General features: G+C 40.3%; 1 protein-coding gene and 1 long non-coding RNA gene across 5 annotated transcripts in view; one reads left to right on the top strand and one right to left on the bottom strand.

Annotated features, from left to right (window-relative positions):
• Positions 1-13741, top strand: part of LOC107132679 (uncharacterized) — a 29000-nt gene extending 15259 nt beyond the window's left edge. The window contains exon 3 of the long non-coding RNA XR_003035953.2: positions 12598-13741. This is a non-coding gene — a long non-coding RNA (uncharacterized lncRNA). The remainder of the gene's footprint in view (positions 1-12597) is intronic.
• Positions 4653-23338, bottom strand: part of MTMR9 (myotubularin related protein 9) — a 103427-nt gene continuing 84741 nt past the window's right edge. For 2 of the 4 annotated variants that reach the window (XM_059889182.1, XM_059889183.1), the window contains 7 exons: positions 22762-22935; positions 20867-21084; positions 19904-20065; positions 17563-17704; positions 14859-15079; positions 12657-12808; positions 4653-9542 (listed from right to left, as the gene is read on the bottom strand). In XM_059889182.1, the coding sequence (XP_059745165.1) occupies positions 9379-9542; positions 12657-12808; positions 14859-15079; positions 17563-17704; positions 19904-20065; positions 20867-21084; positions 22762-22935 (1233 nt within the window). In that variant the 3' untranslated portion in view covers positions 4653-9378. 4 annotated transcript variants of the gene reach the window in all.

The following is a 23338-nucleotide window of genomic DNA, read 5'->3' on the forward strand; positions in this document are numbered from 1 at the left end:
CAGTATTGTTCAGGTTGTTGTTGGGCCATAGGGCTAGAAGGCAGAAGGATTTCTTCATCCCTGGCTCTGGTTTCTAAAGCAGTCAGAGCTTCTGGAAGTCATGTTTTGGGATTGTGAAGGATGGTGTAATGTGCCAGACTGAACACCAAATGTGTGGGTCTCGTTCCTCTGTTTTATGCCTCCACTCCCCCCACCCAGAGTTGGAGTAACATTGGTATATGGTACTGTGGGACTCCAGAGTCTTTCTCAATTTCACAGTTCCACGAGACAGCTGCTGAACTACTCACTGATTCTTTTCTCAAGTATGTTATTGCTGAGTCTTGTCAGAATTAGCTTTGTGTCCGTAGGTCCTGGTTGATTATCTACAGTATATGTCATGGTTTGTTTCTTCATCTCAACCTGCATGGTGGACCCCTCGGCCCCTTCATTCTCCTTTATTAATCAGAAGTTTTTCTGTTTCTGTGTCTGTCATTTCCTGCATGTATTGACGATGTGCATTTCAGATTCATGGGATAGCTTATGATATTGTTCTTTGATTTTGACTGACTTCACTGGAAAAGGTCAGTTTTCATTCCAATCCCAAAGGCAATGCCAAAGAATGCTCAAACTACCGCTCAATTGCACTCATCTCACACACTAGTAAAGTAATGCCCAAAATTCTCCAAGCCAGGCTTCAGCAATACATGAACCGTGAACTTCCTGATGTTCATGCTGGTTTTAGAAAAGGCAGAGGAACCAGAGAACTGCCAACATCCACTGGATCATCGAAAAAGCAAAAGAGTTCCAGAAAAACATCTACTTTTGCTTTATTGACTATGCCAAAGCCTTTGACTGTGTGGATCACAACAAACTGGAAAATAAGAGATGGGAATACCAGACCACCTGACCTACCTCTTGAGAAATTTGTATGCAGGTCAGGAAGCAACAGTTAGAACTGGACATGGAACAACAGACTGGTTCCAAATAGAGAAAGGAGTACATTAAGGCTGTCATCCTGCTTATTTAACTTATATGCAGAGTACATCAGTACTCTTGCCTGGAAAATCCCATGGATGTAGGAGCCTGGTAGGCTGCAGTCCATGGGGTCGCTAAGAGTCGGGCACGACTGAGTGACTTCACTTTCACTTTTCATTTTTATGCATTGGAGAAGGAAATGGCAACCCACTCCAGTGTTCTTGCCTGGAGAATCCCAGGGACGGGGGAGCCTGGTGGGCTGCTGTCTATGGGGTCGCACAGAGTCAGACACAACTGAAGGGACTTAGCAGCAGCAGCAGCAGCAGCAGAGTACATCATGAGAAATGCCAGGCTGGATGAAGCACAAGCTGGAATTAAGACTGCCAGAAGAAATATCAATAACCTCAGATATTCAGATGACACCACTCTTATGTCAGAAAGCAAAGAACTAAAGAGCCTCTTGATGAAAGTGAAAGAGGAGACTGAAAAAGTTGGTTTAAAACTCAACATTCAGAAAACGAAGACCATGGCATCTGGTCCCATCCCTTCATGGCAAATAGATGGGGAAACAGTGGAAATAGTGGCAGACTTTATTTTCTTGGGCTCCCAAATCACTGCATATGGTGACTGGAGCCATGAAATAAAAATGAAAATAAAAATAAAAAGATGCTTGAAATAAAAAGACGCTTACTCCTTGGAAGGAAAGTTATGACCAACCTAGACAGCATATTCAAAAGCAGAGACATTACTTTGCCAACAAAGGTCCATCTAGTCAAAGCTATGGTTTTTCCAGTGGTCATGTATGGATGTGAGAGTTGGACGGTAAAGAAAGCTGAGCACCGAAGAACTGATGCTTTTGAACTGTGGTGTTGAAGAAGACTCTTGAGAGTCCCTTGCACTGCAAGGAGATCCAACTAGTCGATCCTAAAGGAAATCAGGCCTGAATATTCATGGGAAGGACTGATGCTGAAGCTGAAACTCCAATACTTTGGCCACCTGATGCAAAGAGCTGACTCACTGGAAAAGACCCTGACTGAAGATTGAAGGCAGGAGGAGAAGGGGACGACAGAGGATGAGATGGCTGGATGGCATCACTGACTCGATGGACGTGAGTTTGGATAAACTCCGGGAGTTGGTGATGGACAGGGAGGCCTGGCGTGCTGCGATTCATGGGGTCAAAAAGAGTCGGACACGACTGAGTGACTGAACTGACTGACTTCACATCACATGAGTAGCTGTGGGTATAACCGTGTTCCTGCTGGTGGCATTCTCTCCTTCTTCAGGGCTGCGTCATCTTCGGTTGTTCACAGGTCACTTCCTGCCTCTGGACTCGCCTGTCCGTGGACACTGTGTGTGCTGCCACGTGTTCTCTGTTGTCCACGGTGCTGTTTGGGTTTCTCCCAGGACACTCTTAAGAGGTGAGCCTGCCCAATCACCCTGTGGCTGAAAATTGTCAGCTTTTCAGGGCACTTCTCTACTGTTCTTCATACTAGTTGTTACCTCCCAGCTGCCCCGTAAATTAGTTCCCTTTTTTCTCCACAGCCTCTCCACCATTTATTCTTTCCTCTTTTTTTTTTTTTTTGTATTGACTTTTTGATGATGGCTCTTCATATGGAACCGGTTTATTCCTTTTCAAATTAAATTTTCCTGTGTATGGATTCACGATATTGAGCATGTTTCATGGACGTTTTAAACTGTTAACAAGGAAACTAGCATTTACCAGTTGAAATTAGTTTCCAAGTCTTTTCCTTTTGCAAAAAATTATTTTTGATTAGTTGTATGAAAATTGTTTGACAGCAGGTATCATTTACAGTCTAGGAATGGGCTTTAGGTTCCGGGTGTTGGAAACAGCCACAAGATGGCAGCACTTCTTCATGCTCCACTCTGGTACTATGCTAATGAAGCCTTAGGGTCAGTTTGACTATCTGACTCTACCTTAGGTTGAATATACCAGCTGGAACCACTGTCAGCTTATGTCTTATTACTTTTTTTTTTTTTTTAGTTTTTATATTTCTTGTAGTACATTTGGTTTATTGTTGTGGAGGTTGTAGGTATACAGGATCTCATTTAGTTGTACACATATACATATCTGTTCAACTGTTGCCTCTTTTCACATGTAAGGTGTTACACAGCGTTCTGTTACCCGCTTTCCTATGTAGCTGTCGGTTCCTTGTTGACAGTCTTATATATCAGTGTGATACATCACTCCCAACCTCCTGATGAATCCCATCTTGCCTTCCCCCTTGGTAACCATGCGCTTGTTTTCTAAGTCTGTGCATCTCTTTCACTTTCATAAATTAGTGGATTGGTATCAATTTTTCCATTTCACATACAACTGATATATGATGTTTGTCTTTTTCTGACTTACCTTAGTACTGTATCCCATATTGTCTCCCAATTCATAGGTTACTACAAATGGCATTATTTCTTTTTCATGGCAGAATCCTATTATACTGTGGAAATGTGTCACTTCCTTATCCATTCATTTGTCGACAGACATTTGGTTTGCTTTTGTGTTTGGGTATTGTAAATAGTGCTGCAGTGCATGCTTGGGTGCATTTGTTTTTGAATTCTTATTTTCTCCTCTTATTCTCTTAGGAATGTGCCTGTCTGATCATATGAGAGCTCTATTTTCACCATTTAGACACACTTTCATAATGTTCTCTATAGTGTTTGTTACCAATTACATCCCACCAGCATTATAGGAGGGTTCCCTTTTCCCAAGCTCCCCACTATACCATTTACTGTCAGCAGCCTTTTTACAGAGAAGGCAGTGGCACCCCACTCCAGTACTCTTGCTTGGAAAATCCCATGGACAGAGAAGCCTGTTGGGCTGCAATCCAAGGGGTTGCTAAGAGTCGGGCACGACTGAGTGACTTCACTTTCACTTTTCACTTTCATGCATTGGAGAAGGAAACGGCAACCCACTCCAGTGTTCTTGCCTGGAGAATCCCAGGAACGGGGGGAGCCTGGTGGGCTGCCGTCTATAGGGTCACACAGAGTCAAACACGACTGAAGCGACTTAGCAGCAGCAGCAGCCTTTTTTATAATCGCTATTTTGACTGGTGTGAGGTGATATGTGTAATTTTCATTTTGCTAATTCACCATAATTGAGTGCCTTTCATGGAATTTCTTTTCACTACATACTGAATAAACAGTATTTTCAATATCTACTCCTCCTTCTTAGGAGATACCTGTGAAGTTTAGGTGGAAAGGTCATGATGTCTGCACATATCTGCAGATGTTTCACCAAAACAACAGTGATGCTACACACACACTCTCTCTCTCTCACACACACACACACACACATACTCAAGGGTGTTCAAGCCCATGTTGATTTATAAAGTATTCCACCTGGGTGAACAGTATGTGGGAGATCACTGCACTATTTGCAACTTTTCTACTGATGTGAATGTTTTCAAAACATAAAGTCCAAAAACATATCAAGTGTCAAGTGCTAGTCACTCAGTTGTGACCAGCTCTTTGCAACCCCAGGGACTGTAGCCCGCCAGGTTCCTCTGTCTTTGGGATTCTCCAGGCAAGAATACTGGAGTGGGCTGCCATTCCCTTCTCCAGGGGATGTTCCCCACCCAGGAATCGAACCCAGGTCTCCTGCATTTCAGGCAGATTCTTTACCATCTGAGCTACCCATGTATATAGCAATTTTAATTAAGACACTGCAAAAACCTTTATAAACATTTTGGGAAAAGTCAGCCTATAGATTTAATTTCTTGCATTTGAATGTATTCAAATTTTATTACCATTGTCTATGGATATTTAACACTAGCATTTGTGCAACAGTCCTCTTAGGCAGAGGGGGATCTTAACACACAAATCTTACACACTAAAAATAACTGTACCATGTTCAACAAGACTGTTTTTTGATTCCATAAACCAAGCTTGACAGAGCAGCCAATTCAAGAGAAATGATTCCAGGACATACGTGAACTTACCACTTAAGGGAACATTACAGATTATACTAAAATGTTACACAGACTTAGCGAAAGTTCATCATTTTCTCCTAGACGCAGACAGGTTCACCATGTAGACACCTGTACATTACAGCACTCTGAGGTTTTTGCAAAGCGTACATTATAGATACATTTTCCATACAGTGCAATTTTTATTGTCTAAGACATGAGTAATAGTGCACTTAAATCCAACAGTCACATTCAAATATATCAAGAGTAAACTTCAAGTACCTGGTTATTGAAGAAATACATACTGTTATTATTTTTTTAAATAATTTGTGCAAGTACAAGATTTTCAGTGTAGATGGTAATATATCTATAAGGATTCTAAACAAGAGAACGCGAGGAGTATTTGTATAGAATAAACCACCTCTCTAAAAATATGTGCATTTGGAAAACTGAAGCAAATGTCTTGGGCTGACAGGCAGGCAGTGTTACACAACTTTTTATCAGAAATCACACATATAATATGTATACTCACAGACGGTTAAAGAGAACTGCTCTAGAAGACAGTGAGCTCTCATCAGGAACCATTTTCCAGGACAATGTAGTGTCCACACTGAGTCCTGTTATCTTTCATTAATTAAACACCAATGACAGTTCTGCACTGTGGTTCAATTATAGGACATTAGTTTTTGTTTTGTTTTTTTTGAGGGGATTTAGATAACAAGTTCAGACTTTCTAAAACCTAGCATAGAGTTTCAGAAGGTCTCTTTTGGGCTTCTAGTTGAAAGGAAGAAAATGCTGTGGATGGCAGACTGTAAGGACTAGTGAAAAAAGAAGTTGTTTTTATTTAAGAAACCAAAAATTAGAAAATAACCATTTCCTACTACCTGAGACGAAATATGAGTGTAGCAACCAGTCTTTTACAGTTTTTTGTTGAGATGGTGAATTACACAAAAATACTACTTATAATAACTTAGTGTACATGCTCTGGGGGCGGGGGTGGGTGGGTGGAGTCTGTGTCATGTTTAAGAATAAGAAATGATTCATCTATGTTGTCCTGAGGTATAGGATAACCTGGATCAGATGGACTGAATGACTTCATTCTCTGGAAAATTTCAAAGCTTCCAGAACAGAGGATTAACTATTCCAAATATTGCCCATTTTTTTTGGTCCAGGAAATACCTCTGTGATTAAGGGTGCTCATAATAGACTTGTATCATCTTAATTCATAAAATCTGGATATGGGTAGACACCAAAACTGTGTCTCAGGTGCAGGTCTGACAGTAAGTGAACCTGATGCCCTAGCTAGGACTGACCCTTAAAGCAGCTACCCTTGAAACCCAACAACTGCAAGAGTCACATCTTTAAGTGGTTTTCTTTGTAATGCAGCACAAGGTCCCTCTTGTTTTTCGGCTTCAAGTGACAATTACTGGTCAGATCTTTTCCATGATACTAATTTTTTTTTAACTTAAGAAGGACTGAATCAAAGACTAAAATCTCACTTAATTTTATCCTTTAAAATGAAAAGCAGTGACTTATCTATCACCTCTACAAAATCATGCTGTGGAGTTCAAAGAAAAGTTTTAAAATAAGATACATACAAAAGTAAGTATGTATCTTAAATGATTATTGTCTTCCAAAGTTTTCCCCAAAATCACTTTAAAATCTTGCTTCAAAGACCTAATTTTTCTTAGGTTTAAAACAAGCTATAAAATTATCTTATTTCTATTGGGTTTTATAATTTCTGCTTATTTTCTTCCCATTTAATAAAATCAAAACAAAAAATTCGAAACAATTACTGACAAGTCTTAAACCACCCAAAAAGTTTCAGCATTTTGATATAACCAAATTGTTTCTTCTGATTAAAAAAAAATTATTAATTTAAATCTAAAGATCACTGTATTGCAGCAGTCCTTTGTATTAAAATATTCTTTGTGGGGGACTTACTTTTTTTTCACTCCAAAAATGGAAACCAGCCTTCACAACGAATAAATACAGAAGATGCACAATGTACATGAACATGATTATACCTCACTTAAAGCTTGTATGGGGCAATCTGCATCCTCACTAATTGAGCCACTATTCTCTTCATTATGAAAGTTTTTAAAGCCGCCTTTATCAAAGACAGTTCTCCAAACTTAACCTTCAGTAAGTATCTTATTAATACATCCACTGTAATTATTCTTTTCATCCAAGGGATGAGTAATTTAATAGTATTACTAACAACCCTCTTCAAAATTATATTGATAAAACACTTGTCTTTGTTAGAATTCTCAAGTTTGGGAAAACCTTAGTATTTACATTATTAGATGACCCCTTTGAAAGTGCATTGATACAAAAGTTTGTTTTTACGCCCTGTAAACAGAACTATAGTTTGGACAATCCCTAATTATAAATTAACACTAAAACACAAACTTGTCCAAACTGCTTATGATTGCTATCTCAGTAAGAGAAAGAAAAAGAAATGGAAACACTATGTTATCATCATACTCTGGCTCACATGTGAAATGTTCATCAGGAAGACAGGTATAAGCTGATGCCATACAGGTTCTCCATGACCAAGCCTAAAAAAAAAGCCCTCTAATGTTTCCACCCACAGAAACCTTATGGCCAATGGCCAACCAACATTACTACTGAGAGTCACTTCTTTAAAAAAAAAAAAAAAAAAAATCACTAAAAATTCTCTAGTTTTCCTTATGGGTCAGTTAACTGAGAAGAAAAAGGCTCCTTCAATTTTGAGGATCCATTAAACAAGCTAGAGTGTTTCCTTTTTTAAAAAATTAACTGAGACATTTCACACAGCACACAAATACCTATAGCAAGAAAGTACATCTTTGCTCCTTCCCTCATTAGCCTTTCTTTAGGTGAGGACTTGAATGCCCCAAGATTCTTAACTATAATCAAGAAAACAGGCCAGGAGTAAAACTGAGCTTAGAGGAGAAAGACAAATTTACCAAAAGGAAAGCTCCGACTGTAGATTAGTTGTCTAGCCTTTTGCTCCTAGTCTGAGGAAACGGGGAAAAAGATGTCTTGGCAACTCTTTTGGAGATAGAAAGTGTTCACCGCTTTCTGCAGCTTCTGAATGTGGCCATAGATTTTGTTAGAGTTGATTTTGAAGAACTAAAATTTTAACTTGATACATAACTCTGAAGCTGGGTTCAGTTTTGGTGTGTTTTACAATGAAATGGTTATATATAGATGGGATTGAAATGATATTAAAGATTACCCTTCAACAGTCCTTTTAAGGGAAAACTACAATTGAAAGTATTTGTTAAAACGAGCAGTGCCACAAAGTAGAAATGTACATGGAAAGCACCTGATCACGAACTGTTAGAGTTGCAGGCAAAAACCAGCCTATAGCATAAAGTCATCACTGTTTCTATAACACTAAAAACATTTCAAAGTGGCTTCTGAAGTTTAAAACATACCTGAGTCATGTTCATAAACTTCCACTTAAATTATATTTGCCTAATGGACAAACCAGCAGAGTCAAGATAAATTTTCAAAAGGCTCAGGGGAGTAAGAAAATCTTAACCTTAGTATTAGTAAACTTAGAATATTTACAAACAAAACAATCAAGCACACACTTCTGTACATAAACCAGTGCAGTAAGAACTTCAGACAAGGGCAGTGCATCTCTGGTTTAAGGTAACCGTATTTGTAGCTTAATTATAACAAATTAACATCTATTCTAAATGATGGTTTAATGTTACATCCAGCATTTGACACATTTAAAATGTATGACCAAAACCCTGAAGAACCAATTCGACACTACTGACACCTTATCAGTAACAAACTTCTCCTTTATTTCTAAATTGCACATACTTTTAGTGTCTATGGTTAAAATAAATTTACTACTTCTTAATGTAAATACCAGAGAACTTTAGCTGTTGCCATTGTAAAAATAATTTACCTTGAATAAATATTCAGCTTTTGCTTTCTTGACAAACCAGAATGAGGACACGAATTCAGCTCTTGTCAGTCCAAAACTGTTTTAAAAGAAGAAGGGCGATTTTATGTGGCAAAGATATTGGAAATAGCATGTTAAACACAAGTCTCGGTTTACCAGCAATTTCAGGTTTGAAAAATATTTCTATATTTGGAGTGCTTAAAAAGTCTGGTCCTTTTTTAAACTAACAAATATTCTCTAAAGAGATTAGTCATATCCTTGACTGGTCTGGAGCACTGTTTGCAAAGTAGAGGCAGAGAAAAGCTTACAATGAAATGGTGTATAACACAAATGGCATTAAATAGGTCACCTGTTTCACATAGAATGACTAGCACCTCCTTCCTGCTCCCAGAGTGAAGAGCCCCACCAGGCCACGTGGAACATGAGTAATTAGAGTAAGTTTCATTCATAAAGTATTGAGGAGCCCATTACATTAGAAGGTTCTCACTTCTAAAGCCTTACGTTCAAGGCTGAACGTGTGATGGTGAACTGAGGGCACAGAAGACAGAGGTGGGCTACCAGTCTGCACGGTCCTGCGAGGGCTGCAGTGGGTAGGATTCAGGGGCTCTCCTGCACCCCATCCTCAGTCTCCAGTTCTGCCAACTGCCTCCTAAGGAGATTTACTTTCGCTTGCAATTCCTTGTTATATTCTATGATGTTAACCATTTCTTCATATGCTTCATCCAAATACTTGGAGGATCTGTTCCAGCGTAAAAAAATACCTATTGAATCCACGAAAGAACAGAAGGGAAAAAGATGCACACCATGGATTAGCATTATACTTGTTGAGGTTAATACATAATCCCATGTATTATAACCCTTTGCTTTTTTCACAGTTCACATCTGTGTTTTATTATACTCTAAAATGCACAGCAATCTGAGGTACTGAAAGAGTACAGCTGAAGAGTGCACAAGAAGTCACCATGTATATGCTTGTTATTCAAAAACCCCTGTAACATTATGAAACAGAACAAAATGCAGTTCTGGTTATATTCAGGAATACAAACTAATCATTTACAATGCCATAAACTTCACACTTCCACAATACAAATATTCTTTTTTTAAACAATTACAGAACTTTATCTGAACCTGTAAGACCTCCTATAGGTGTGAAATCACTTTCAGTGGGAAAGTGGCAGTTAGAGCAAAAGCAGAACCACAGAAATTGTTTAAAAAGGCGGAACTGCAGCACTCTCTCCCCCTCTGTTTCTAACAGACCGTCTTCCAATTCTGTAGGCAACTGCTTTTTTCCCCAGATAACATTAATTATCCTTTTATTATGGATAAAAAGACATTTTTCTCCTGTACATACATATATGTTATTGATATCAGCTCAAAGTGATGGCTTAACAATATTCAAGTCAGGAGGTACAAATGCTTCCAGAATGCAGCATGCATGTACCAATAGCAACTTACCAGTAGCTGGTAAGTTCACAAAGATTTTATGAGTTATTAGAACACTTTCCATAAACCAAACTGCCATGCACCCTAGAGACTCCTTCTGTATGCATCCGAATACTACTTACATTCTTATCAGAGAAGGAAGATAGAAACACAGACTAAAGACCGACCTTGTTGATTTTTCTATTGCATGTATTTTTAAAATCCTGCTCTTCGATACAGGAATTACTTACTGTTAACGGTTAACTTCGGTGCATATATAAACAGCAGAGAGACATTTTAAGGCCTCAGTGGGGTTTTTCTACAATCTATATACTTACCATGAGAATATTTTTATCCAACTTAGAATTTCATCCAGTTCTAAGCTGAGGAGGCACTAAACATACAGGGAAACCTTGTCCTTAATGGAGCAGCAGGAGCACATCCATATAAAAAAATCTTATTTTATCACTTAATCCCTGAACTTTCAGTGATTTGTAAAAACCAGTTAAATTGTCCTTCAGGAGCCATCTGGCTCTCCAGTTTGCCTTTCCTCCCAAATAACTAGTTTCTCACTTCTGTTATTAAACATGACAGTGGCTATTAGGTAAACGGTCTCAGAATTCCTGAACAAGAAGTACAGCTGTTATCTCTCATTTAAGCGGTCACTTCTCCTGCGCCTGTGCCTGACTGCACAAGTAAGGAGAAACACTGCGCTGAGGCTCAGAGCCCCAGGAGACTCTAAGGGTGAGGCCACTTTCCCACAGTGCTGAACATGGGACCCCTCGACCGATAAGATTAGAAGCCTAAGCTGAGCGGGAGGAGGCAGCTAATGACAGCTATCCCATGCAGAACAAGCCATGAGAGCTGACAGCCAGAGGAGTGACAGAAATAGGCTCCGTGTCAAACCCAGAAAGGAAAGCAACCTGAGACCCCCTCACACATAGACTTGCCCTTGAGAGTCTCACACAGGAGACCACAGTAAAATAACGGATGTGGAAGGTACTTGAGTTTACCAAACAGCTGCCATTCCTGTGTGTATGCCCTTGTTGTTTTACATAAAGATGACTACAAATGTACTTACCACCTTCAAATTGATTAAAAAGAAATTAAATGGTATGTTATACCCTTTGTGTAATGAATAGATAATATATTTTAGATAGGTTTTTGGTAATTTTTTAAAAAACAAGCTTTAGTATTTAAGGTATGCGAAGAACTGACTCATTGGAAAAGACCCTGATGCTGGGAAAGATTGAAGGCAGGAGGAGAAGGGGCAACAGAGTTGGATGAGATGGTTGGGTGGCATCACCGACTCGATGGACATGAGTTTGAGCAAGCGCCAGGAGCTGGTGATGGACAGGGAAGCCTGGCGTGCTGCAGTCCATGGGGTTGCAATGAGTCAGACACTACTGAGCGACTGAACTGACTGCATTCTCTACTTCAGGAGATAAGCTTCGGAATCTGAAAGCAATGCAGGTAAAAACTCTTCTTCAGATATGAAAATCAAGTCTGGATTATTCCACTTAAACAAGACATCTGCATTACTGCCTTGATGGATGACATTACGTACATTTTATGGAATCTTACTAAAATGGACTAGCTCATTAACCCTTCAACAGCATTTAACAGAACAATCTGTCCTAAAGACTAGCTGATAAAGGGAACAGAAACCATCTCCTAAGAGCTTACAATTTATTCCTGTCCCAACTACCTATCACTTTCTTACACAAAAAGTAATGTACTTTCCCTCACCCCCATTAGGATGACCTGTCAAAGATGGGGGAAAAACAGGAAATAAGTATTGAGGAAGATGTGAAGAAACTGTAACCCTTGTCCACTGCTGATGGGGTTGTAAAATGGTACAAGTGTTACGGAAAACAGTATGGCTGTTCTTCAAAACACTGAACATAGAATTACTGTATGATCCAGCAATTCCAGCATCAAAAGCAGGGTCCTACCTATGAATGAATAAGCAAAATGTATACACAAATGAAAAATCACTCAGCCTTAAAAAGGAAATCCCGTCACACGCTACTACATGGAAAACCTTGAGCACAATAATTGCGTTCAGTGAAATGACGCAGTCACAAAAGGACAAATGCTGTATGGTTCCATTTAGGTGAGGCAGCAGGAGTAAGCAGAGCGGTGGCTGCCTGGGGCTGGACAGGAGCTCTGAGAAGCTGCTGTTCAATGGGTGCAGAGTCGTCAAGTTACACGAAGAAAAGCTCTGGAGACTGTTTCATAACAACGTGATATACTTGACCATCTCTGTGTACAATTAAGTATCACGTTGGTGAATTTTGTGTTTTTATCACAATAAAAAGAAGTAATGTACCTTCTTATCTTGAGATAATATCTGATATAAACAGCAGTATACACATACTCTTGTACCCACAGGCAGTCAAGAGAACATCCTGGACTATCAATAAAGGGTTTGCAAAGGATGCATGACTTACCCTCCCACAGCTGAAGACTCTGTGGAGCAACAGATGGCCAGATGACAAGGTTGTTGGCTTCAAAGAGAGGGTTGGTGAACTTACTCAGTTCACTGGGCCGGTTGACCCAGGACCACAGGGACATCGTTTTCTGCTGCAGCTTCAACTTACATCTGATCAAGAAAGAAAACTGCCATTAAACCAATTAATTTACGGCAACCACTATTAAATGCTGCTTCTAATAGGACCATTTCTTTTCTCTGTACATTGGAAGGCAGAACAAAATGCTGTCAAATTGAAATATCTGTCAGCATTTTTCACTGTCAACAATTACCTAAATTGAAGAAACAGAAAATCTCAACAGACCTATAACAAGTAAATAAATCTGACTCCATATTGGATCTGTTTCTTTTACTTTAATTTTTGCATTCTATTCCTTTTGCTACAAGTTAATCACTAAAAGGATGTTGCTTATAGCTTGAGGTATACATAATGGTCCATCTCTGGGAACTCTGCCTCCATGTTTGAATGCTAAGCTAAAATATATTTGTTTTGCTCACAGGAAACATCCTTACCAGGCCCACCAATGAATGGCTGCAGAAAAGAAGTGAACACATCCCCTCCCAAATCTGGCTGGAACCAGGAAACATTTCAAACAAGTTCCTTTTTTTAACTTTACCTCCTTAGCTCCTCCCCTTCTTTGTTTTATAAAAAAAGTACCTGGCCATCCAATGGAGAAGGCAATGGCAATGGCACCCCACTCCAGTTCTCTTGCCTGGAAAATCCCATGGACAGAGGAGCCTAGTGGGCTACAGTTCATGGAGTCACTAAGAGTTGGACACAACTGAGCAACTTCACTTTCACTTTTCACTTTCATGCACTGGAGAAGGAAATGGCAACCCACTCCAGTGTTCTTGCCTGGAGAATCCCAGGGACAGGGGGAGCCTGGTGGGCTGCCGTCTATGGGGTCACACAGAGTCGGACACGACTGAAGTGACTTAGCACTAGCATCCCAACCCAGGCAAGACACTTCTTTGGGACACTAATACACCATCTTCCTGCTCTGCTGGCTTTCCTAATAAAGTTGCTAGTCTTTGCCCTGACAACTTGTCTTAATTTATTGGCCTGTGGTGCGACAAGCAGTACAGTAAGACATTTCAACTGGAACAAGTTAATCCTATCTCAACTCCATTCTATCATCAAAGAAAACACTCAGAGCAAATACCCTTGGGATACAGAGCAGTATAAAATATAAACACACCAATTAATCAAACTGATCATGTGAATTATTGGCTATTGTGTATAGCCAAAACACAATGAGAAAAGTATGGTGACAGAATTTTCTAGAGCAAATAGTTCTAAGTTTTCCCCCACAAGAATCTATAAGAAAATCTAATGTTGAAATATTTGCCAATTCAGCTTTAAAGTAAAAAAAAAAAAGAAAAATGTATTGCTTGAATTTTAAATTGGTAAAGATTCAGTGATTCCATTCTGTTGTGAAGACTGTTAATTGTTTACATTTTTATTCAACTACCCGATGCCAGCTACCAGTCAAGAGACAAATCCTATCTCTCACCCATAGGAAGCCCTTAGATTGTACCCAAATGAGAAGACGACCAGTTAAGCATCTTTTAATGATCATTCTGATATGAATCTTCTAACTAAACCTATACACCTGATGGCGTCTGGGTTGTGAAGCGAGACTTGCACTCTGGGCCTGAGGACAGTTTCTTGGTATGAGAGACACAATCGAGCACAGGAGCAGGAAGACCTGTACCATAGCCATACTTCTGGTGACCAAATGGCTGGGTGTCCCCGGACAATCATTAACTTCTCTGGATATCACCTTTTTACTCTATGAAACTGCATGGAAAGTAGAATTAGATTATATATTTAAGCTTCTTACAGGTGTCACATACTATGTTCTTATAAAAGGAAAGTAACATTTTAATGGTTCCTTAATTTACTCAAAGCTTTTTAATCAGTGTATGGACTCATTTTAATCTAATAGAACAAAATCTAGGCTATGCTCTCATCTAGCATGTGACAGGCTCAGAGTAAACATGCAGCACCTGGACTCATACAGAAGGACTCCCAGTTATACCAACAGTAACCACCACCATCTCTTAAATGTTGATAACGTGAACATAGAAGCAAATCCTCGTCTCTTTTAGGAAATAACCAAAACAACTGCAAATGGCCCCACGTAAGCAGTGGACCCACCTTTCACTTTCATTGTTGCCCAGGAAGGTTCCAAACTGTGAGGCGTAAGCATGCTCAAAGAGCATGATGAGGAAATTCTCATTAAATTCAAAAGAGCAAGGGAACTGACGGAGTATCTGCCACACACAGTCCAAGAAGAGAAGAAACACGGGTGATTCCCACTTCTGCTTGCTGTTGCAGTAGGCTGACTGTGCGCAGCGCTGCTGGAACGGGTGACCAGCCTAAGAGAGAAGGTGGACACGTGGCAGTCATATCCTAGTGAGACCACATTTCGGCATGTTAGTAACAATTTCACACAGTTGCAACAAAACGATTGCATAGAACATCATATAATTTGGGTGACTGATCTTTAACGATTTCTTAGTTTAAGACAATCTTCAACTAAGGGAAAAGACAAGATTTCCAAATATCGGGCTGACCAAAAAGTTTGGAAAAACTCTAACTCTGTGGCCATCCCAGAACTTAACAAGGCTACATAGTTAGCCATAAGATCTGTGGTTGTTCTTGGAATATCAAATAGAATAATAGACATCAGTAATAATAAACATAATATAAATCTTACTAGGTTGGTGAAATCTGGAGCAAAGTCAAAGAACGTTAAGTTCTGCAGGTATAAAACAAAGGTCAGCTCTCCCCTTCTATCCAGCCAGAGTGCTGTAGCCTGGAGTAAGCTCCATAAACCTCACCACTATATGGAGATAAATACAGGGTTCTCATAGACAGATTTCATTAGGTCACTCCTGATATTAATAAGTCTTCAGAAAGCTAAGATCATGGCATCTGGTCCCATCACTTCATGGCAAATAGATGGGGAAACAGTGGAAACCATGACAGACTTTATTTTGGGGGGCTCCAAAATTACTGCAGATGGTGACTGCAGCCATGAAATTAAAAGATGCTTGCTCCTTGGAAGAAAAGTTATGACCAACCTAGACAGCATGACAAAAAGCAGAGACATTACTCTGCCAACAAAGGTCCATCTAGTTAAAGCTACGGTTTTCTCAGTAGTCATGTACGTCGAAGAACTGATGCTTTTGAACTGTGGTGTTGGAGAAGACTCTTGAGAGTCCCTTGGACTGCAAGGAGATCGAACCAGTCCATCTTAAAGGAAATCAGTCCTGAATATTCATTGGAAAGACTGATGCTGAAGCTGAAACTCCAGTAATTTGGCCACCTGATGTGAGGAACTGACTCATTTGAAAAGACCCTGATGCTGGGAAAGACTGAAGGCAGGAGAAGGGGTAAACAGAGGATGAGATGGTTGGATGGCATCACGGACTCAATGGACATGAGTCTGAGTAAACTCTGGCAGTTGGCGATGGATAGGGAGGCCTGGAGTGCTGCAGTCCATGGGGTCACAAACAGTCAGACACAACTAAGCGACTGAACTGAACTGAACATATGAAAACAAGTTCCTGTCATGAAGACATCTGTAGGAATACTTTTATATTAGAGACAAAGCTCTCCTTAGTTTCCCTCTCCTCAACAAAAGAACTGAAGAGTCTGCCATCTACTGACCAAAGGAAACTGTCAAATCATTTGGCTCTCTGGCCTACCCAGAACCTGAGTATTGATGTTATCCCCGCAATAACATCCTTCTAGGTATTTCACAGACTTGTTTTATCTTTGGCTCTTTAATGGCAGCCCACTCCAGTATTCCTTCCTGGGAAATCCCGTAGACAGAGAAGCCTGGCAAGTGGGCTACAGTCCATGGCATCACAAAGAATTGGACACGGATGAGCACATACACAAATCATATGCATTTGTCTGCTATGCTCTCAAGGAATGTAGCTGTGTAAGATCACCAAATACTTAGGATGGTCTGACTTAAAGGACCGCTGTCAGGGTGGGTAGATATGGTAAACATAACAGCGTTAACACATAATAAATATGAACTGTAGCTGGAAGGGCGAGAAGAGAGAGATAATTCTACTTTCAAGTTATGTCTAAACATTTGCTTTCAATCACAATTATATACTAAGTGACACAGTGCACAAACATTTGAATTAATCTCTAGCTTGGAGGATTTCCATCTATTTTACGAGACCTTTATTTTAGCTGCCCTTCAGCATTTCATAGGCCAGCACTGTGCTGTGTCCAAGGAGTAAAAGCTGAACTTGGCAAGGTTCTCTGAACTCAAAGATGTCACTATATTTGGGTCTAGCTCGGGAAACAGTGTGACAACAATGGATCAGTTTTATCTGTGGAGGAAGTTCAGGTCCCGAAGGCTTCATGAAAGCGACACTGAGCTGGATCTTACAGGATGAGAAGGACTTCACCCTGGCTGGGGAAGAAGTCAGGATGGAGCCAGGTGAGAAGACAGAAAGCGCTGAAGTACGCGCTCCCTACTTACAAGTCCCCACTCCTCCTCACACGCTTGTTTGTGTCTTTTACCTCTAACAAGACTAGGTTCTGTGACACAAGACGGTGCTTTACACTCTTTGTGTTTCCCTGTAGGTAACAACAGACAGCTAACAAGCATTCGTTAGGGGAATAAAGTGCCAAATGAACAATACGAGCAACGAGGGAGACAAAAAGGAGAGGCAGTAAAGATCACAGACATTTACTAAGAGGAAGATAGATGAACTGTCCCCCAGAAAAGTAAACATCTGAATCAATCAAAATTTCATATATCCATTCCCACAAACCAGGATCAAACATCAATTATGAGTAGTTCCTCTGTGGACAAAACAGCTTTTCTCACCTGCAGCCACTCTCTTTCTATTAAGGCCTCAAAGCCACGGATGGTCCTGCTTCTTGGTTCCAAGATGATCTGGGCCAGGGAGGTAACCTGGAGTGTGGAATCAGTTCCTTCTGTTCCATGGATCAGTATGGATGCTCCTTCCCTGTGAGGGAAATCCAGAGAACAAATGGGACACTCCCAACACTGTCAACTGACTGCTAATAATAAACATTTCTTGAGAGTAACAGTTGAAAGCCTTTTGCATTCTGCTCTGTCTGGTAGGTTCAGATCTATATAAGGTACATGAAGAGAGCTTCCCTTGGGGAAAATATGAAAGTATGGTAAGTCCCAAACTTCAATGGGCAAAAACTCTCTGAAACTTCTTTTCATTATTTTTCAGTTTAAGAAAATAGAAATTGTTAGATTCACAACTTAAGGATTTGTATAGAAAAAAATAGGTCCTTGAGTACTTAAAAAATCTGTCATGGATGACATGTGTATGTACAGTTCAGTTCAGTTCAGTCACTCAGTCGTGTCCAACTCTTTGCGACCCCATGAATCGCAGCACGCCAGGCCTCCCTGTCCATCACCAACTCCCGGCGTTCACTCAGACTTGGGTCCATTGAGTCAGTGATGCCATCCAGCCATCTCATCCTCTGTCGTTCCCTTCTCCTCCTGCCCCCAATCCCTCCCAGCATCAGAGTCTTTTCCAATGAGTCAACTCTTTGCATGAGGTGGCCAAAGTACTGGACTTTCAGCTTTAGCATCATTCCTTCCAAAGAAATCCCAGGGCTGATCTCCTTCAGAATGGACTGGTTGGATCTCCTTGCAGTCCAAGGGACTCTCAAGAGTCTTCTCCAACACCACAACTCAAAAGCATCAATTCTTCTGCACTCAGCTTTCTTCACAGTCCAACTCTCACATCCATACATGACCAGTGGAAAAACCACAGCCTTGACTAGACGGACCTTTGTTGGCAAAGTAATGTCTCTGCTTTTCAATATGCTATCTAGGTTGGTCATAACTTTCCTTCCAAGGAGTAAGCATCTTTTAATTTCATGGCTGCAGTCACCATCTGCAGTGACTCTGAAGCCCCAAAAAATAAAGTCTGACACTGTTTCCACTGTTTCCCCATCTATTTGCCATGAAGTGATGGGATCAGATGCCATGATCTTAGTTTTCTGAATGTTGAGCTTTAAGCCAACTTTTTCACTCTCCACTTTCACTTTCATCAAGAGGCTTTTGAGTTCCTCTTCACTTTCTGCCTTAAGGGTGGTGTCATGTCATCTGCATATCTGAGGTTTATTGATATGCAATCTTGATTCCATCTTGTGCTTCCTCCAGCCCAGTGTTTCTCATGATGTACTCTGCATATAAGTTAAATAAGCAGGGTGACAATATACAGCCTTGAGGTACTCCTTTTCCTATTTGGAACCAGTCTGTTGTTCCATGTCCAATTCTAACTGTTGCTTCCTGACCCGCATACAAATTTCTCAAGAGGCAGGTCAGGTGGTCTGGTATTCCCATCTCTTTCAGAATTTTCCACAGTTTATTGTGATCCACACAGTCAAAGGCTTTGGCATAGTCAATAAAGCAGAAATAGATGTTTTTCTGGAGCTCTCTTGCTTTTTTGATGATCCATCGGATGTTGGCAATTTGATCTCTGGTTCCTCTGCCTTTTCTAAAACCAGCATGAACATCAGGAAGTTCATGGCTCACATATTGCTGAAGCCTGGCTTGGAGAATTTTGAGCACTACTTGAATTCCAGTTGAGCTATTTCAAATCCTGAAAGATGATGCTGTGAAAGTGCTGCACTCAAAATGCCAGCAAATTTGGAAAACTCAGAAGTGGCCACAGGACTGGAAAAGCTCAGTTTTCATTCCAATCTCAAAGAAAGGCAATGCCAAAGAATGCTCAAACTACCGCACGACTGCACTGTGTATGTACATCAACAATTAAATGCCAGACTTCTCACATACACTTCACAGATACTGAATGGCACTGACCATCTTATAAAATAATGTGAACATAAGATGGGCTTCCCTGGTGGTTCAGTGGTAAAGAGTCTGCCTGCCAAGGCAGGAGATGCAGGTTTGACCCTTGGGTCGGGAAGATCCCCTGGAGAAGGAAATGGCAACCCACCCCAGTATTCTTGCCTGGGAAATCCCACGAACAGAGGACTCTGGCGGGCTACAGTCCATGGGGTTGCAAAGGATTGGACATGACTTTAGCAACTAAACAACAATGAACGTAAGTTACAGAACAGACACAGATGGTAACCCGATACACAAGCACAGGTCTGGACAGGAGCAAGTCCAGTTGGCAGGAGCTCCCCACGCCAGAACCCTGATACTCACTCACCTGTCAAGACACTGCGCAGCCAGGCAGGCAGTTGTCAGAATCTCTTTGATGTGAGTCAGCCAGTTGGAGGCCTCCAATTTACTGAGCCATCGGTCCATGTTTTGTGTTTGGTCATTACAAGATTCCACGAGTTTGATTAAGCTCTCCTGAAGAATGTGATACCTTTAAGAAATAAGAAAAAGTACATAAGAAGAAAAAACGATAAGAGAAGACAGAACAATGAAGGAAGAAACCAAATAAAAAACTCAGCCTCCAATATATCCAAGAGCAAGAGCAGCTCAAAATACTCTAAAAATATTTACCTAGCTTTGTAATAATTTACAGAGTTTAGGATTATAAAACTAATATTTAAAATTATCTGACTGGGGAGAGGGTCAGAGCCCTGCATTTTGTGAGCGGTCAGAGACAGCACCCCTGACGTCTGCACCCTACTCCCATGGGCTCACTCTGGACACCGATACTGTCAGCAGAGAACCCAAGGCCAGCTCAGATCACATTATTTCCTTAGTTCCAACTTCCACCCCTTCACCGTCCCAGAAGCAATTATAAACCATTAACTGCAAGCATAAATGAGATGATACAGGTGGAGGAAACAAGATGTGGAAGTTAAGTGGGTATGTGGGAAATTAACTAAGTGTTTTTGACTTAGGAAAATGCAGTTGGCCTGTAGCATCTCTTTTCAGTAACTTTGGTGACTGCTGATCTAAAGCAGAGGAGATCTCATGGTGATGAAATTTCAGGGCTAAGAGAGAAAAAAATGCTATTTGATTAAAATTCATTTGTGAGCATCTACCATGAGTTTTCTGCTTATCTTGCAGAACACAAGGGCAAGATACCTGGCCAATTTTTGACTCAAGCTAATATGAAGGTTCTTTTAAAAACTTGTGATCTCCAACAGCTAAGAGGTCACCCACTCTAATTAGCTTCAAATAAGAGTCCATTACTGTCTCCTGAATCTTTTACCTGTCAATGGACTTGTGAATGCGCCTCCACTGGGGATAATGAGCTTCTTGCTCAAAGCCGCCTCCCTTGGCTCTGGCCTGCTGAGCTATGTTTAGAGGTCGAGTGTCAATGATGTAGCCACGCTTTCCTGCCCTGAGGGTGGCATTTATCAGTTTCTCATCTTCTTTGCACCGTCTCCCATTTGTGCCGGTGAGTGGCTGACCACTTCGCATAATAACCTACAAGGACAACGGAGTCTAAAATTTAGTAGTAGCTGCTTTAAAGTTTCTGAAAACAGAAATGAATTAAGCTAGATTAAGAATGTCTCGAAAAACAATTGTGTGTCATTTCAGAGATGAATTTGAGCCTGAAACAAAGAAATATTTCTATGTATTAACAAGTTTAAAAATAGTAAAACAAAAATAAGACTTGGCATTCTTACATGATTTTTCTTTCCACTGTCTCAAAATACTTTCGCATAATATAGTTCCTCTTAAAGATCAAATATTATAGTTCGTTTAGTCAGTGAATTAATCATCCAGTAGATCCAGGCCTGTAATTAAGACAATAATAATGGCCTAGACACCAGGAAACTTTTGCTTCAGCTACGTAAACTTAGAGTTGGCAGATTTTATCAAGAATTATAAAGAGAAAAGGAACCAGTGGTAAAATTAAAAAGGTTATACACTATTATTCCTGCTTTGGGAATCAATTTCAATGTCTTGAAAGCTACTTATCTATTCTTTATTCTCCAGTGGCTCTCTTTCAATATTCCAGGACTTAACCACTCATCTCCAAAGACTAAAAACTATATATGGGTTGGTCAGAAAGTTCCTTTGGGTTTTTCCATAAGATCTCACTTATTTGATACTTTTCTCAAGAAAGCAACATCTATTATACTGATCTCTTCCCTGGTGAATGGTCTGGAATTATTTTAATCTCATCCCATAATATATACTGTTATCTTAACTACTTTGAAATTTAACATAATCAAGGAAGGTCATCCAGAATGGCAAACTCTCTGACTGACTGCATTTACCATGTAACTGAACAATAACATATTTTGAGTTGTTAAAATCCTTTATGGTGAACCCTAGTGAAGAGAAATACTGCTCAGCAAGCAAGATAGGTGACCTAATTTAAAAAAATCTCTTTATCCTAAATAGCTACAATTCAGGGGAAAAAGGAAAATAGCTATAACTTATTCACTTATTTACTACTGGATGCAAAATGAGAAGCAGAGTTTACTGACTGAGAGAAAACATGAGGAGAAAAATAAATTTAGAAAATATTTAGGAAATGAATGCACAATGAGCACCCGCCTATTCAATGCTTGACTCCTGTATTAAGTTGTGACTAATGATGTGTGTCACTTGTCTCCCTTTTGAAAATAAAAACGTCTGCTCAATTTGCCTTACACGGGGAATCTGGTGAGAATAATTAAAGTACCACAGGGCCTCTCCTGGTGGTCCAGTGGCCGGGACTCTGGGCATCCACGGCACAGGGTGCAGACTCAACTCCTGGTTGGGAGAATGGAGACCCCACTGGCCGCAAGGCATGGCCGGGGGTGTGGAAGAAACCTGTCATACCATTGTTCCAGTCAGAGAACTTTATTTTCTACCAAAGAGTGTCATTTTCAGTATCAGATAACACTAGTTCCCTTTGTCCTGAGTCCTGAAGATAAACCAGCCTGGGCTTTTCTAAGGCTAAGCAGCATTATGGAAAGAATTCAAAGTCACATCCTGATCACAGAAAACATTCTAGTCCTGATTCCCGAAAGTTTAGACAGAAGTAAAATTCCTGGCAGGAGAGACTAATCGCTTCAATGAACAGGTACACAGAAAAGGTGAACAGTTCTAAGAACCTCAAACCAAATCTTCCAGTTGACCACGGAGCGGTATTTACTGCTCACTTACCATTCCGTTCTTTTTATGATAATAGCTGAGGACTGGGAAGCGGCCTCCATGGCGAAATGTGGCTACCTTCCGCAGTGCATCGTCGTCGATGGCTTTGGGCACTATGACAGCTGGCGGGTAAGAGGGGCACACAGAAAACTCCTTATTGACATAGCTTAGCCTCCATTCGCTGATCTGAAAGACACAAATACTTCAAAGCTAAGCAGGTACCTCAATCTCACAAAATAATCTAAAAACTTCTATTAAAGGAGCTTAGAGATTCATTTTCATACAATGAAGACACCATCTCACAGGAGTTTAACAGGAGGACACCTACTTCCTTAAACACTTTCAGAAAACACGAGCTCCATTCTTCAGAGCCAGCTTCTTACAGTGCTAAGTATCACTAGCTCCTAAAAAGTTCTTCCTCATATTGGGCAACATTTATTGATCTGTAATTTCTTCTATTTTTTTTTTTAATCGTGATTGCGGTACAAGTTCCCTATTTCACAAGGCAGCCAATGGAATACATGAAAGATAGCTGATTCTCCTTTAGTTTTCTACTATCCAAATGAAATGTATTAATTATATTCATGAA

Source organism: Bos taurus, chromosome 8 (assembly GCF_002263795.3).
Source record: "Bos taurus isolate L1 Dominette 01449 registration number 42190680 breed Hereford chromosome 8, ARS-UCD2.0, whole genome shotgun sequence".
NCBI classification, from domain to species: domain Eukaryota; kingdom Metazoa; phylum Chordata; class Mammalia; order Artiodactyla; family Bovidae; genus Bos; species Bos taurus.